The sequence below is a fragment of the Lactuca sativa genome, chromosome 7, assembly GCF_002870075.4.
Source record: "Lactuca sativa cultivar Salinas chromosome 7, Lsat_Salinas_v11, whole genome shotgun sequence".
In the NCBI taxonomy this organism is placed as follows: domain Eukaryota; kingdom Viridiplantae; phylum Streptophyta; class Magnoliopsida; order Asterales; family Asteraceae; genus Lactuca; species Lactuca sativa.
The window spans coordinates 164,080,632-164,096,946 of record NC_056629.2 but is presented as its reverse complement, the minus strand read 5'-3'; the positions used below and the strand labels follow the sequence as shown (position 1 = coordinate 164,096,946).

Here is a 16,315-nt window from a genome sequence, read left to right as displayed (position 1 = left end):
CCGTTATGCTTATCTTGTTGCTCACTCCTCTTTTATACCGCACCAACAATAAACCACCATCCAGTCTCCAACCTTACACCATCCTCCGTATTTGACTGTTGTCTCCACCAACCTTCTTTGTTGCTGCTCCCCATCTCCGCCTGCAACCGGTGGCTAAGCATTATGCCCCCTTCCATGCTCTTGAATAAAATAGGCAATACATTCCTTAACCTGATTTTTCCCTAAACTTTGATGATGAGTTTAAATAAAGGTGACTGTTTCTTTGAAACTATTTTTCAATATGTATTGTGGTTTTTCTAATTTAGGGTTTTGATTTGAAAGAGATACCTAAGATAACGCATTAACCATTAGGTTTTAATTTTTTTTATTCCCATTGTTTCATTCATTAGACTGTTTAAAGATATGCAATGGAAGAAAGGTCGTTCATGTTTGATTAGATTAGTTTTGTTGTGCTATGCAATTATACTTTTTAGTCATTTTGCTGTTCAAGAGAACCATGACATGATTTTCATTGCTGAATTGAAGGTCCAGAAGCATACTGCACACTATAATTATGTCTATCTCAATATTAAGTACTAGTATGATTATATGTGTCCCCATGCTTTTTGGTTTTTACCATAACCTGAATGGGATATGTATATAAGGTAACTTTCAAGTGCTAACAAAAGTTGGATGCTCTGCTCTTAGTTAGATCAAAACATATATTTTTCTTTGTTTAAGAGGCTTATTTGATATTAAAAATATGAATTTTGAGTGATATGTGCATCTTTCAAAGTATAGAAAGGGTAAGTTTTAAATATTTAAGGTTGGAAACAAGGTTTACAACTTCTTCAAATTCCATGTGAAACAAAATGCTCTTATAACTATCTTTCTAATGCTTTCACTTGTTTCACTTATTCTTTTTATTATTTATCTTTGTTAAACTGTAGCATGATATCCTTATATCATTTGTTCCTTTAAATTCAAGAGAAACAGTGTATACCAGAGTGGCAAGGGTGGTTATTCACCAAAAAAGCTTAAAAACATAAAAATTGCAGTTATGTGAAGTCTATTTCTTTTTCAAAATTAATTGAAGTTTTGATGATGTTGTGGGATTGTTATGTCCTTAATGTTCTTGTTTTTATCAAATCTTGAGGATGGATCGATGTTAATTTTAACTTTCTGAATTTTTTTTGTAATTCAAATTTGCTGATTTCAAAATGAATAGTTTGAGAGCATCCAATAAGAACATATACATGATATTATCTCCTAATTTCAGAATGATTTACATCTTCATAAAGGTTTCCATGGCAATATCTATAATTGATACCGTTCTTCGTTAAAGTATGTGTTTGTGATGTATTGAAGTATTGGCCTATTTTTTAAATGTAGAAGTATCGTCCTTATTCTTTTTAAAATTGTTTGTACATGATTACGATTAGATATTTTTTCTTATGGTTTTAATTAACAACCCTTTGTTTCTCATTGGTGGGTATATACTAAATGGAAACATAGAGTTTTGACTGAATTGAAGAAGCTTGAACCAGAAACTTGCATCTTGGAGGTTTAATCTTTATTGTTTTTTATTTTTTCTTACATAGTTTTATACTTTTATTGATTTTCTTATTGATTGAGTATATGTATAGCTAAACTGAAATTTGAACAAGAACTCCATGTGCTCCCTGTTCCATGATAATGATCTAATTATTTTATTGCATGCAACTTCTACAGATTCATGGATGTATTGTATAACACGTATTACAGATTCATGGATGTATTGAACAAGAACTCCATGTGCTTCCTTTCTATAACATGCATTAATGGTAGACGAGGCTTCAATTGTTAGATTAAAGAGAAATATTGGTGCCATAAACATATATCTTGTCTCAAATAACTTCTTGGTTGGATACAACTTGACACTTGCTGACATCATCAGAACATGTAAATTGTACCTTGGTGCGGTGAAACAAACAAAAGTTTTTCACCTATTGTTTCTTCCAAAAAAAAAACTGCTCAAGCAAAAGAGACTAAAAGAAAGGCCGAACCAAATAAAAAGAAGTTCCTACTAAAGTTGAAAGTAATGGTGATGAAGAAGAAGCAAAAAAGTTCACATTTGTTGGTTCATTGAAGTGATTTCATGTTTTATTTTTGTATGTTTGATGTTAGATTGTTGCTACAGCTAAAACATGTTAGATTGTAAACAATGTATTGATTTTTTATTATCATATAATATTTTTATTTTTGTCAACGTATACAACATGTTTCCAAAAGAAAATTATTTTCCGGGTTTTTTTTACAGAAAGGAAATCATCTATGTTGTCGCTTTGCATAGGTATACCCCTAGTATGTGTGTGTGTGTGTGTGTATATATATATATATATATATATGTGTGTGTGTGTGTGTGTGTGTGTGCATGTGTGTGTGTATGTGTGTGTGTGTGCGCGTACGTATGCATATATATTGTTATTATTTTAGAATGTTTAAGAGAACATGTTATTTGGTAATGTGAATATGTTCAACCTCATATAATATTTGTACATTATCATGCATTGCCACTGATTCATTTTTTTAATAGTAAGACTATATAAAGAACTAGCAAGTAGGTAGAAAGAAATAGTTACAACTGGCGAAAGACGACATGATCTAATATGGATGCCCATGACTTATCCTTTTCCCTCTAACAGTACACCAAAGAAAGAAATAAATTTAACCTTAACAACTAATTGAGCGGTACATTTTATCTTGCCACTAAAAATGTAATAATTCCTATAAGACCAAAGAACACACATGAATTTGTAGATAATCGCCTCCATTCTAGTAACCTCCTTCAAAGTTCTACTAGGCCTTGTAGCACTCTTGATGAGACTATTTAATGAATCTATAGTTGCAAGTATTGGAATCCCACCACACCAATCGGATAAGTACGCCAATAACACTGTAGTAGTAGAGCATTGCAAAAAAAGTTTCTCCTCTGATTTGTTCACACGTTGGACCACGAACACAACTTAGAAGGAATATAAACACCATTATGGTCAAGGTTAACACTGGTTGGTAGCCTTCCGAGATGTTCCCTCCAGATAAAGAGGTTAACTTTTCGTGGAACCACTTTGGACCAAATCGTGGGTAACGACGTTGCATCCAACAAGAAACAATTAACAACATTTTTTCGAGATTAAACCGAGTAATCCTGCCTATCTTCAAACTCCCAACACCATCAATTAAACCTAGGAATATCAACATTAGAGCAATTAAATAAGTGGCTTGAGGGGTCGAGATTAAAATCAACCAACTCATAATTTATTCTACAAAATTTGCCCTAAATTGTATTTTTGATGTGAACAAGAAGAGTGGAACCAAGGCCCCCATCATGACCATAATTTTCATTAACTCTTATTTATTCTTGTTCACACACATCGTTATTCATTCATTATCATTCTTACAGAATATGATTATCAAGAATACATTCCGACAACACTATGATAGGATGAGAATTATAAAAAACTTCATACTACGCTTATAGACAATTTCATTAGTGAGAATACATGATAATGCCAATATTAATGTGAGATTGAACGTATTCATATTATTAAATAACCTACTTCTTAGTCATTTTCACATAATAACACCGTCCACAAATGTCCGTACAATAGATGTTCATCTACATATGAACTTAACTCTTTTCTCTATGTGTGTGTGTGTGTGTGTATATATATATATATATATATATATATATATATATATATATATATATATATATATATATATATATATATATATATATATATATATATATATATATGTGTGTGTGTGTGTGTGTGTGTGGATGTTACACTCATGATATTATTAGATTAGAAATCTCTCATTAGTTAGGCAAGTTTCCTTATACACATCTAGAACTCATGTATGAATATTGTGGCAAGTTAATGAGAAAGGCAATGGATTAAGTTCTAAACATTAGAAGTGTGTATGGGATGGTTTGATTTGATTTTTAACTAAAACCGAACCATGACCATTATAAGTGGTCAATGCATTTTAGTAGCTAGTGAGTATCGGTTAATATTGGTTTTAGTTAATGGTTTTTGTCGGTTGATTGTTATGGTCAATGATTAATATTAGTTCACCATAATGGTCAAAAATGAGATAAAAATAAAAATATTTTGTTATAAACACTGAAAAACATAAAGTACATTGTTATAAAAAATGATGGATTTATTGTTTATAACTTAATTAATATGATAGAAAATTAGGTACCCCATATATATAAATCCAAATAATTATCCTTTAAATTTTCAATTCAAATATAATTATATATCATATATTTAATATTATATTATATTATAAACATTTATTAATAATATTGGTTCTGTTCGGTTTTGGATGAAAACCATAACCAAACCATATGTATTTGGTTACTTAAAAATAGAAATCACACCATATTTTTAGTAAGGGTTCGGTTAAAATAATTCGATTATTTTGATTAATTTGATTATGGTTCGCTTTTTTGGTTCTTATATATTTTCATATACTTTACATAATATTCAGCAGATTGAATCGCTAAATCAAACTCATATAATAAACACACATTGGATTAGTTCATTTCCAATACAGAATTTCCTTGCAAATTTTACTAATGGAAAGATTGAAGAAATCAGAAAGCACATTTTGCCTGTTATCTCATTTGAATAACGACGTGCGTTTTATGCCATACAATGAAGAACAAAAGAGATTTGCCAGCCGATTGCAGAAACAAAATTACATTAAGGAATCACTTATATATTTCCATATCCATGCTTGCTTCCATGGAGCGTTGATTCCCTATCCGGCATCATAGTCAAAGAGGTTAGTTAATATGGAGGAAGATTATTGATCAGCATTTAGTAGATATCACATTCTATTCATGCATGAGCTTGTTGCAATGTATATATTTCATGTCACTAGAGAAACCTCCTATGGCTTCGACATCAAATTTGTTAAAGCTGAAGCTGTAAAAACACATATTTTGAGGTTGTAATTACTTTCTTCTCCATATACTCTTATGAATTTGGCGTGTATGCAGCATTTTGTTATGACAAATTGAAAACTATATATGACATGTAAATGTATATAATTAAGATCGTATAATGTTACCTTAGTTACGCCCCTTTATGACTAGTTCTGTAAATAGGGTAAGGAACTCGACCACTCTCGATGTTGTTAACATCTTCCACAAGGAGTTGATAATGCCTCTCGACTTCCTCAGCCGTTTTCCCAGGAACAGCCTTTGCGACATTGTGCCATCGGTCTGGAGTATCCTTGTCAAACACAGCAAGAGCTTTTTCAAAGGCCTTGTTTTGCTTCGTAGTCCATGAACCTGACCCACGTGAAGACATTGAGCTAGATGCCATGAAAACACTCGAACACTGAGCTTTAGAACACACACACACTCTTCTATGTCTAGGCTTAAGAAGTGAATGCTGATATGTGTTAATAGGTGGCAAGTTTGTTCTTTTATAGGCTCCAGAAACAATGGGGGTGAGGTGGAGTCCTGCTAGTTGGCCCATAAAGCTGGCCAAACGAGAAGAATTTTGGATGATTCGTCTCCTTAAGCACCACAAAATTAGCAGGACAAAAACTATATCTAATGCATGGTGGAAGAATCAGCATCTCCAAGAACCCATTATGCATACTATTTACTATTTACAAGTAAGTTTAATATCTCGATGACGTTTTATCAATAATAAATGGGATTTCTTATCTAATGTTTACGTTAGGTATGTTCAATAATTCAGTACTTTAGACTATATAACATATATACATATACCCAGTTAAAAGAACCAACTAGGTTTCAGAAAAGTGTCTTCTTATGATATAATAGGTGATCCTTTTCTCAGACCTGAAATTTCCAAATGCAGATAAGTAATCATAGAGTTTAGTTGTACATCATGCAATCAAATTTGAACATTGGCTGGATTGCCAAATCGAGTGATGAAACAAAAGCATTCACGAGGGTGTAAATAACCAATCTTTTTACTAGTTGAAGAGTTCACGAGAAAAGAAAAAACCTTTGGGTTCTTCAGAAACCAGAGGGTTATCTTCGAGATGTACTTTGTCCTGAACAAAAATCCAATCTTGTAGCTGGCTGCCTATTGTTGTTCGTACGTGATCTTGTTATCCCCATTCTACGTTACAATGCCAACACGTGTTACCTACTACTCTTCCCTAAGTTATAAAATTATCTATCATTAAATAAAAATATTGTCTTTTTGGTTCTTTATGTTATATTATTATTCATTGTCTTTATGTACAATATTTGGTTAAATCTTTTTTCCTTGATCTTCCATTTGGGATTTATCTGATTAAAGTTGTGGGAGTAAAAGATGAAGGTAAGTACTCCATCAACTTGGAAGGGAGATGAGAATATTATCTTCCTACATCACTTGGATGTCTACTATTCAAAATATTCTGGATTATGTTTGACTCAAGCAATACTCATAGACAGTGATGCCATTAACCACATGATAATCTACTTAACTAACTAGTGTTTAGATGAAATCAGAGAATTTTGGAGTGCTTTTATGGGAACCATATTCAGTGGCAGAACATGTAGTATCTGCTTTGAATCATCATAAAGCCGATTAGCTTTCTTGCTTTTGAGGATCATTGTGCAACACAGATGTTTGAACAATTTGCATGGCCTACAGTAGCTCAGTTACATAAGCCACGTAGACTCATAAACCAAGTTGCACTAGTACATAAAATAAGTGGCACAGGCCCATAGTTGATGAAGCTTGATATAAAAATCTTGACAACATGCCATTTCGAAACATTTATAGGATCTTTAGCTATATGGAACGAAATATATAGAGCATATTTAAAATCAACGGGGTTCATTTCAGTTGATTATTTGTTAAACCCATTTCATAAAAATGAACTTTAAAAGGACCTAGTTCCTTTAGTGATTAATCTTATGTGCAAATGTCGACTAGCTATTGATTATTATCTTACTATACATTACGAAACCCAAAGGTTGTGGAACATGGGAAAAGACTCGAAAGCTATAGGGACCCCAAACAAGTTGTTGAAGTTGCTTTCGTCGAATATCACATAATGGGGCTGTGGTGATCAGGATACCAAAAATAGGTAATGATTTGGAATAAAATAGCTAGGATTACATGTCTTGAAATATCTTCTAAGCAAGCGAGACTTTGGTGTTGAGCTAAATGGGCGAATGAGAATTCTTTACGGAAAATATTCAATGTGGAATCAAATGCTTTTTATTGCCGTTTACTGTACATGCTTAGTAGAGGGACAATATTCTCATGAATATATATCAGTTTTATTGAATTTAAACCTGTGTGATTTATCCTTTGCTTTACCTGATCGTGACAAAACGGTAAATGTGATGCTATGCTATTCTTTTATTTTTCTTGTTCAAAACATTTTTTATGATAAGATAAGTTTTGGAGATTAATTAATTCCCTTTCCTTCTCATTGATCATCATCATCATCACCACCATCATACTCACCGTCCCATATGAATGGGATATGGGGAGGTAGACAATTGAATCCCTAGATGCTATCATATATGTGGGCAAGACAAACATGGAAAGGGGATAGAGGCAAAGGAGCACACAAACGACTACAAAGAATGAATGTGTGGAAATGGGGCAGGGAATAGTGTGAAAGGCAAAGCAAGTAAATAATGTCCGAATGCGTGCACCACATGTTGCAGTCGACTGCATATGCTACACAGCAGGTTGGCTGCAGCCATGCACCTTTATCGCTTGTAAAATATATGTGCAACCCAAGATTGTCTCTCAAAAAGGGTCATTGTGGAGAGAAGATGGGCTCCAATATATATATATATATATATATATATATATATATATATATATATATATATATATATATATATATATATATACACGAATCTTTCTTTTGTTTTACTCTTTATCGTATTGGATTGACCCAAATTTAGCAATCCAAGAAAATAAAGTGTTCGCGGGCGAAAATAGATGGCGAGTGCCCGATCGAATTGATCGGGTCATGTAGGAACAAGGTTCAAGTCTACCGTATATACTTAATTATAAGAATGTACCAATATGAGATACACTAACACTCCCCTTCAAAGTCGGAGGCTCGATGAAGATAGATAGGGATGTGAGGGATGTGCTAAGCCACGACGTTCAATACACCAACTTTGATACCATGTAATATATATGTGGAGCCCCATTTAACTTTCCAAAAAAAGTCCTTGTAGATAGAAAGAAGACTCCAACATATATAGTCACTTATACGACATTGCCGTATCAATATAGGGTACACTAACACTACTCTTATTGATACCAATAAGATATATGTGGAGCCTTATATGTCGTTTTCCACCACCATAGCTCACTTATAATGCCTCGTCGATGGTGGTGGCCACCTTGGTGCCTCTAACACTACTCTTATTGATACCATATAAGATATATGTGGAGCCCTATATGTCATTTTCCACCACCATAGCTCACTTATAATGCCTCATCGATGGTGGTGGCCACCTTGGTGCCTCTAACACTACTCTTATTGATACCATATAAGATATATGTGGAACCCTATATTTCGTTTTCCACTAACATAACTCACTTATAATGCCTCGTCGATGGTGGTGGTCACCTTGGTGCCTCTGTTGTTGTCTGTCACCATCAGTGAGGAGGAGGAAATGAGGTCGCATTTTGGGTCAGGCTTCTCTTTGAGCCATAGACACTCGGAGTCTTGGACCATCACGGAGGTTGAGACCCATTTGGGTTGATAACCGGTTTGGTCCGAGACCTTCTTGTGTTGAGCAGGTTGGGCCATAAAACAACATTGGGTTATCCTCACTATTAGCCGACCACATTATTGTATTCTATTATATATTGTATTTACTTATTGTATTGGCCCATTGTATTCGTGGCCCATGATACTATTGTATATATATTATATTTTGATAATGAAAATAGGCAAGGAGATTGTGACTCGATATGGTATCAGAGACTTAACCCTCAACCCTAGCCGATTCTCCCCCCCCCCCCTTCGACCACGTAATAGGAAGAACTCGATCAGATCGTAAAACTATAGCTTTTCGGAGTTGTATCTCAAAAACTCATTACTTCTGCCTACTCCATTAAAACAACAGCTCGCAAAATATGGCTGAACTTACATGCCCTATTCTATGATGATGTCGAATCCACAGCCATGCATCTAGAGAAAGAGTTGAGAAACATCACACTGGGGGACTCAACTATTCATGAGTACTTTGAGAAAATCAAGAAGACAACAGATTTACTGTAGGGACTTGGCAAAAAGATGAAAGACCGCACTGTTGTTCTTCATGCTCTAAACGGCCTCCCGAGCAAATATGACACTGTTGCAAGTGTTATTTGGTTCTCCAAACCCATACCCACTCTCTCCGAGATGAGATCCATGTTACTAGTTGAAGAAACAAGAATCAATAATTCCCGTCTCACTGTTCAGTCTCACGAAAACCACAGTTCCCCTCCCTCCCTTCTCCACGCTGCCACTTCATCTCCGTTGCCAAATCATGGGGGTGGGGGCGATTCATACCGTTGGAATTCCTCCCGTCGTGTAGGAGGTCATCACAACTATCGTCGTCGTCAATAGGATCCTCCCTTCGCTGCAGGTCCACCGCCTCACACCAACCAATATGGGTGGGTATATATTCCACCGCCCGCTTCCGATCATCACTCATGGACAACGTACGGTCAAAACCAACACCTGTGGGCCAACTCCCACTCCTTTTTACAGTCAGCTCCTCAAAACAGCCCATTCTGGAAAAAAAAAACAACTCTACTAGCCCATGTCTTCTTGCAAGCAGGCCCTCTATGCCATCAGCAAGTACCTCGCAGGCCCATATGCAGTCTTATGGCCCAAATCAGCCTCCCTGGGCCTGGTTAGGCAGCGATCAACCCACATCACTTCCACATTTCTTCAATACCATGACATTAAATTACCTGGGAAATAGCGGACCGGTCATGGATACTGGCGCAACTGACCATGTTCACACAAATAGAGGTATACTAAATTCCGTATCTAATAATCATTATTCTCCTCGTGCTATTTATGTCGGTAATGGTTCTGCAATACTTGTTGTGACATCGGGACATTCCATTTTTCCTGTCCTAAATATTTATCGCACTCTTCACCTACAAAATGTCCTCATTACACCAAATATTATAAAAAATCTCATTTTTGTTCGCAACTTTACTACACATAATAAATTTTCAGTTGATTTTGATCCTTAAGGTTTTACCATTCTTGATTATCAGACTTGTCGTCCTCTCATCCGTTGTGATATGTCTCTTATTGGTCTGGTAAGAGGTTAAATCTGATTTGCTAAAATTCAGACTGTTTGATAATACTGTTAGAAGCTTTTAACTCACTTTTGGATCCTTTGATATACCTTTTATCCGGTCAGATTCATGATTGTGTCTGACCTGATCAGACTTTGAGGCATGGTTGTGTCTACCCGATCAGACTTTGAGTCAATCAGATCTTACTCAATCGATAACTATCATACAAACCCTAAGCCTAAATTATAAGATCAAAAAGCATGAATTGATATTTATTGATCAAGTAATTCAAATGAGAGGAAACAACATTTTTTTTCCAATTATATTGGAATTTATAAGAAAAATGATAAATAATGCGATGTTTCTGGTATTTATGGAATCAAATAAAGAAGAAAAAGAGAAAAAAAAGAACGAAATGCGAAAAAATATGAATTCTTATAAGGGTTTTCAAAACAACTTTTATTTTATTTTCCATCATTGTTTGTTTTGTATGTTTTTATTTGCTGTTGTAGGATTTTTTTAACTATTTTATTTGCATATTTTATATGTTTTTATGCCTTATTTTAATTTTTTGGATTGCTAAATCTATTATTTTGTGAAATTTGGAAAACAATTATAATAAATTTTTGTAATCCTTTTGCACCAAATAAGTGTAGGTCAACAATCACATAGCTTACAAAGAAGATATTTACGAACAATATATTAGGTTTCAAGAGCAACAATACTACACCCAAATCTGACATGTCGTATGTATATAAATTGGGTCGAGATTACTCTAATTCAAGTCGCAAAAATCACCCGCAACATAAATGGAAGAATTTTAACCTAAAATCTCATCGCATCAAATAAATTTATGTTGTGATTTTCCTTCTGTAAATTGTTCTAGGTACGTAAGGAGAAACTCTGATCGAATATTAATAGAATTTTCATCATCAAGAAATTGCTTAAACGATGAGCAATTGATTTTAACACTTGTATCCTAAGGGAGTTCATTCCATTTACTCCATCTTTAATTTTATTTTATATATAACGAAGACGTTGTATCATTAAATGTGGGGTAGAGGATCGATTGTAAGATAATACATAACTGAAATATCGATTGAATATAAGGAATAATAATGCATAATGAAGATATATGAAAAAAGAAGATATTGCTTAAAAGAAAGAATGTAATGAAAATAGTGCTTAAGGTGTGTTTAGCTGTAACGTCCCAAATTATAGAGTAAAATTTTCAATTTTTTTAACCAAACAAAGTATTCCATTCATCCACAAGTGTAATCATTCCAAAAGTTTAATAACACAATCAGAGTAATAAATTCATAGGCCGAACATCTCAAAACATAAGTGTCAATGTGGTGTGATAATGTCGGGTACTTCCCCTTGCTACCATAAGTATCTAAAACATTTAAACTTAAAATTGTAAGCACAAATCTTATTGAGTTCCCTAAAATGCCAAATACTCATACAAGATAACAACCTAGCCTAGCTCAACAGTTATGTTTCAGTTAAGTGAGCCCAACCCAATAAGTGTATAAACAAGTCTAGCCCAACGAGCCCAACCCAACAAGCATATAACAAACATACAAGAGTCACAAAGACAACTACCATAACACGATACCTAGTGTCCTACAGTATATTGAGAAGACTCACATGAATTAAAAGTTGGATATCAATACTCTAAGTCATAAAGAAAAATCTACAAGAATCACCTATAAGAATTAGAAGTCACACCTCAGTCTACCACCTAAAACCTTCAAGTTTGACCAAAAGTCAACGGTCAACCGTACCAACCACTACGTCACGACATTCCCTTGGTCGTGTCATGCTGACTAAAGACAAAACAGATGTGTGACATTTCGTCCATCGTGTCGTAGTTGGCCCTTGACCGCGTCACGGTTCGTCTGGCAGATCAACTCCCTCATTAAGCTTGTAATCACTTAATTCCAAGCCTTAAACTTTCCCAAAGGCTTTAATACATCTATAAACGTCCATAAAAGTCAAAACTTTAAGACATGCATAACCTATGTGTAGCATCTAAATCCTTGAGGTACTTAATATATAGAATTCTTGCATTTTGGGAGGAGGTCTCACGACGTGAGCCATGGTGGTCATAACGTGAGTGACCATTGACCATTTGACCGACAATCCTGAAACTAATGACGTGAGCAAGTCCTTATGACCTAAAACCCTAATTTTTGAGTATTTAATGGAATGGGAGAGCTAGGGTTGCCCATCCTCATCCTCTCTCACTCTCTAGCCTCCTAAAAACCCTAGATTCGACCTCCTTGAGACCTTTAGCCATTTTTGGTGACCTTGAAGAGCTTATTTGGTGGTTTTTAGGCCATTAAAGTGGAAGAGGACTCTTGTGGTGCTTCATTTTGGCAATCTAGCTTCCACCTCTTAGTCTTGTAGAGCTTTTGGACCTCTGTAAGTCATAAAGCTCTTACCTTTTTGCCTCTTGCATTCTAGATCTAGGTTTTGAGAGCTTTCTTTACATGGTTAGGTTTTATTGCATGCATGGGATCCATAAAGTTGGCAACTTTATGGATCACTGAGACATATTCTATATATAAGGCTATGGATTTGAGTTTTGGTGTTGGTTTTAGACTCCAAGCATGAGTCTTGATCTTATTACCTTTCTTTTGACCTAGTTCGCATCAAAGTCATGCATTGGACATGCATGACTGAAAAGCTACGATTTTTATGGTCCTTAGGGTTGATGAAGGTCCTATGGAAGGTCCCAAAGAATGTCTTAAAGCTACGATTTTTATGGTCAGAACAGATCTCACGACGTGAGAAATGGGAATCTCACAATATAAGACATGAGGTTGTCTCGATCTGTGGAATCTGGTTGGATGAGTTGTGACTGGGTCGACTCGCTAACTGGGGTCGGGTCGAGTCCATTCTCACGATGTGACCAGAGAACAGGTCACGACGTGAGGGTGAGTTGATGGGAATGTTGAACATTGACCTTAGCTGATGACTTTTGATCAGAGTTTACTTTTGGTCAGCTCTTGGTTTTGAACGGTAGACTAAAGGTTTGCCTTGTGTGATTATCTCGGTGTGGTGTAGCATCGGTGTAGCTGACCATGAGAGAAGCAGTAGTTGATTATCGATCGAGAGGTGAGTTTCCTTCGCTCTATCTGTGGGTCGAAGGTACCAATGCCAACCCACCAGATTATGTTTGTAGGATGATGATTCTCAATTACTTGTTATGTATGTTTATGCTTGATGTCTTTGTGACTCTTACTGTTATGATTATATGCTAGTTGTAGGGGTGAAATAGACCTGATACTGGTTGAAAGAGACCGAAGGGGTTAAAATATACTCAATACCGGTTAAAAGAGACCGAAGGGGCTGGAATAGACCCAATTATGCTTTGACTGTTATATATATATATATATATATATATATATATATATATATATATATATATATATATATGGTATGGGGTATTTTGAGGGAGCTCAATAAGCTTTGTGCTTATAGTTTTTAGTTTATGTTTTAGGTACTTCCAGCTCAAAACGGAAGGGCCCGACTTAATCGCACCACATCCGCCCATGTTTTCTGCATTATGTGATTTTGGGATTTGTACTCTAATATTATTCATTATTTCCTTTGTACAAACAAGGGTTTACCTTTTCTTTTGATAATGAAATTGGTGGAATAAATGCTTTCTTTAATAATGTTCTTTATTTTGAAGCATTACCTTGTGATGGTGTGTATGAAGCTGTATTTGTTGTAGATAATCTAGGAAATAATGTGTTGTGTATTGATTCTTCTAGTAATAATAACTTGGATAAAGCATCGTTATGACATTGTCGTCTTGGACATGTGAGGAAGAAACGCATAGGCGAACTCCAAAAGGATGGAGTCTTGGAGTCATTTGACCTAAAGTCAGATGATAGTTGTGAGTCATGCTTACTTGGAAAAATAACAAAGTCACCCTTCACTAGTTCTTGTGCTAGGGGTGAAGGTTTGTTGGATCTAGTGCACACAGATGTGTGTGGACCCTTCAAATCTGCCACAAGGGATGTTAATCATTATTATTTTACTTTTACTGATGATTATAGTAGATATGGATATGTATATTTAATCAAGCACAAGTCAGAGACTTTTGAAAGGTTTAAAGAGTTTAAACAGGAAGTCGATAATCAATTGGGCAGGAACATTAAGATGCTTCGATCCGATCGTGGTGGTGAGTATCTTAGTACAGAGTTCCTCGACTATCTTAAGGAATGTGGGATTATCTCACAATTGACACACCACAGCTTAATGGTGTGGGTGAGAGGCGTAATCGAACCTTGTTGGATATGGTTCGTTCCATGATGAGTCGAACTTCACTACCAATCTCATTTTGGGGGTATGCCTTAGAGACTGTCGCCCATATCCTTAATCTGGTCCCTACAAAGAAAGTTGTCAAAACTCCTCATGAGATGTGGAGCGGTAAAGTTCCCAAACTAGACCACATCAAGATTTGGGGTTGCGAGGCTTTCGTGAGACACGAGACTCATGATAAGCTCGAACCTCGAAGTGAGAGGTGTATTTTCATCGGCTACCCGCAGAAATCCTTTGGTTACCTCTTCTACAAACCTAGTGGCAATGTGGTCTTTGTAGCAAAGAGGGGTGTCTTGAGAGAGAGCGAGAGATATAGAGTTAATAAGCCAAGGAAACAGTAGGAGGCTGGTGGTTGTCGAGGCCAACACAAATAATAACCCTAAATATTACACACTAAAATAGTGTATAGTGGTAAAGGGATCGAATCCACGAAGATTGGTTCAATTTATAACTCTATGAAAAATCTCTTTGTAAAAATACTTGTAAAATAACAACAGAAATAAAATGGGGGGGGGGGGGGTTTGGTGTTTTGAAATACTTGAAACAAACTAGAATTAACTATGATTTAAATAGACAATTTCAACAAAAATAATGGTTTGATGTAAAATCAATATGGGAAAGATGGTTGACTTAAAGTTTCCTCACTTTGACTTTTGATGAACATATCATTAGAATCCAATGGTGCAATAATTTGATTTAAATCCTTAATTTGGCTATAGTAATCCAAGGAGCTTGAGATTACCTATACTTTTCTTAATTATTGAAATGGCTAGAGAAGCTCATAACAATTTCCTTAGTTAAAGTCACTAATTCCAAATAGCATGTAATTAGTGAAAGTCAACTAGCATTAAGAACCAAAAAGTCACCAAATCCAAGAGGGGTCAAATGCTTTCACCACCATGTTGGAGGAAATGTTTTTAAGATTGTGTGAAGCAAAAACAACACAAAAATCATTTGTTGCTTGCTAATTTGAGGATCCTTTACTTAATCAAGAAATTATCCAACTAATCACCACAAACACATTTAAACTCATGAATAAAAACATACTAGTAGTGATAATATGATAAAACACAATACATTTCCATAAAGATTTAAGAACAAGTTCATGGATTCTTCAACATTCAACAAAAGTTCAAAGGATTCAACAAAAAGTCAACCAAGATTAGTTTAGCCAAGCATGGCTAAACTCAAAGAAACAAAGTTAGTTGAGATTGTACCAAACATTTTACAAGAATCAAGAGGTGAAATCAAGATGTTCTTGAGGTGTTCTTGGCCTTCAAAAGCACTTCAAACTCCAGAGAGAACAAGTCAAACTCGGACCTTCAAGATCAGGCTAAAGAGGCACACCCACCTTCCCAATATAGAGCTCTTAGCAAAATCCCAAAATTGCCCTTGTCAGGAATCCACGCGGGCCGCGGGGAATCTTACGCGGGCCGCGGGCTCTGACGGGTATTTTGGGCTTCTTCAAGTCTTGGGCCCCCACAACTAATCCATTGGCCCAGTTCGAGTCCAATCAACTCCTAGCCCATTTTTCTTCAATATTTCTTCAATTAAAGCCCAATTTGTCCATCCACATCACTCTAAACTTCCGCAAACTCCCAAATATTGATCTTGTACACTCAAGAATTCTCCCGCGTCTTTTAAATTTAAAGCTCAATTCTTCCAAGCCTTCAAGCAATTGACAA

The 16,315-nt window shown here is 35.4% G+C and overlaps 1 protein-coding gene across 1 annotated transcript; it reads right to left on the bottom strand.

Annotated features, from left to right (window-relative positions):
- Positions 1-4,549: 4,549 nt before the first annotated feature.
- LOC111895732 (protein RADIALIS-like 1) lies at positions 4,550-5,433 on the bottom strand. The gene is made up of 2 exons (XM_023891808.3): positions 5,107-5,433; positions 4,550-4,794 (listed from the first exon to the last, which is right to left on the bottom strand). The coding sequence occupies exon 1, from the start codon at positions 5,361-5,363 to the stop codon at positions 5,112-5,114; it is 252 nt and encodes an 83-aa protein (XP_023747576.1). The 5' UTR covers positions 5,364-5,433; the 3' UTR covers positions 4,550-4,794; positions 5,107-5,111.
- Between the last annotated feature and the right edge of the window lie 10,882 nt (positions 5,434-16,315).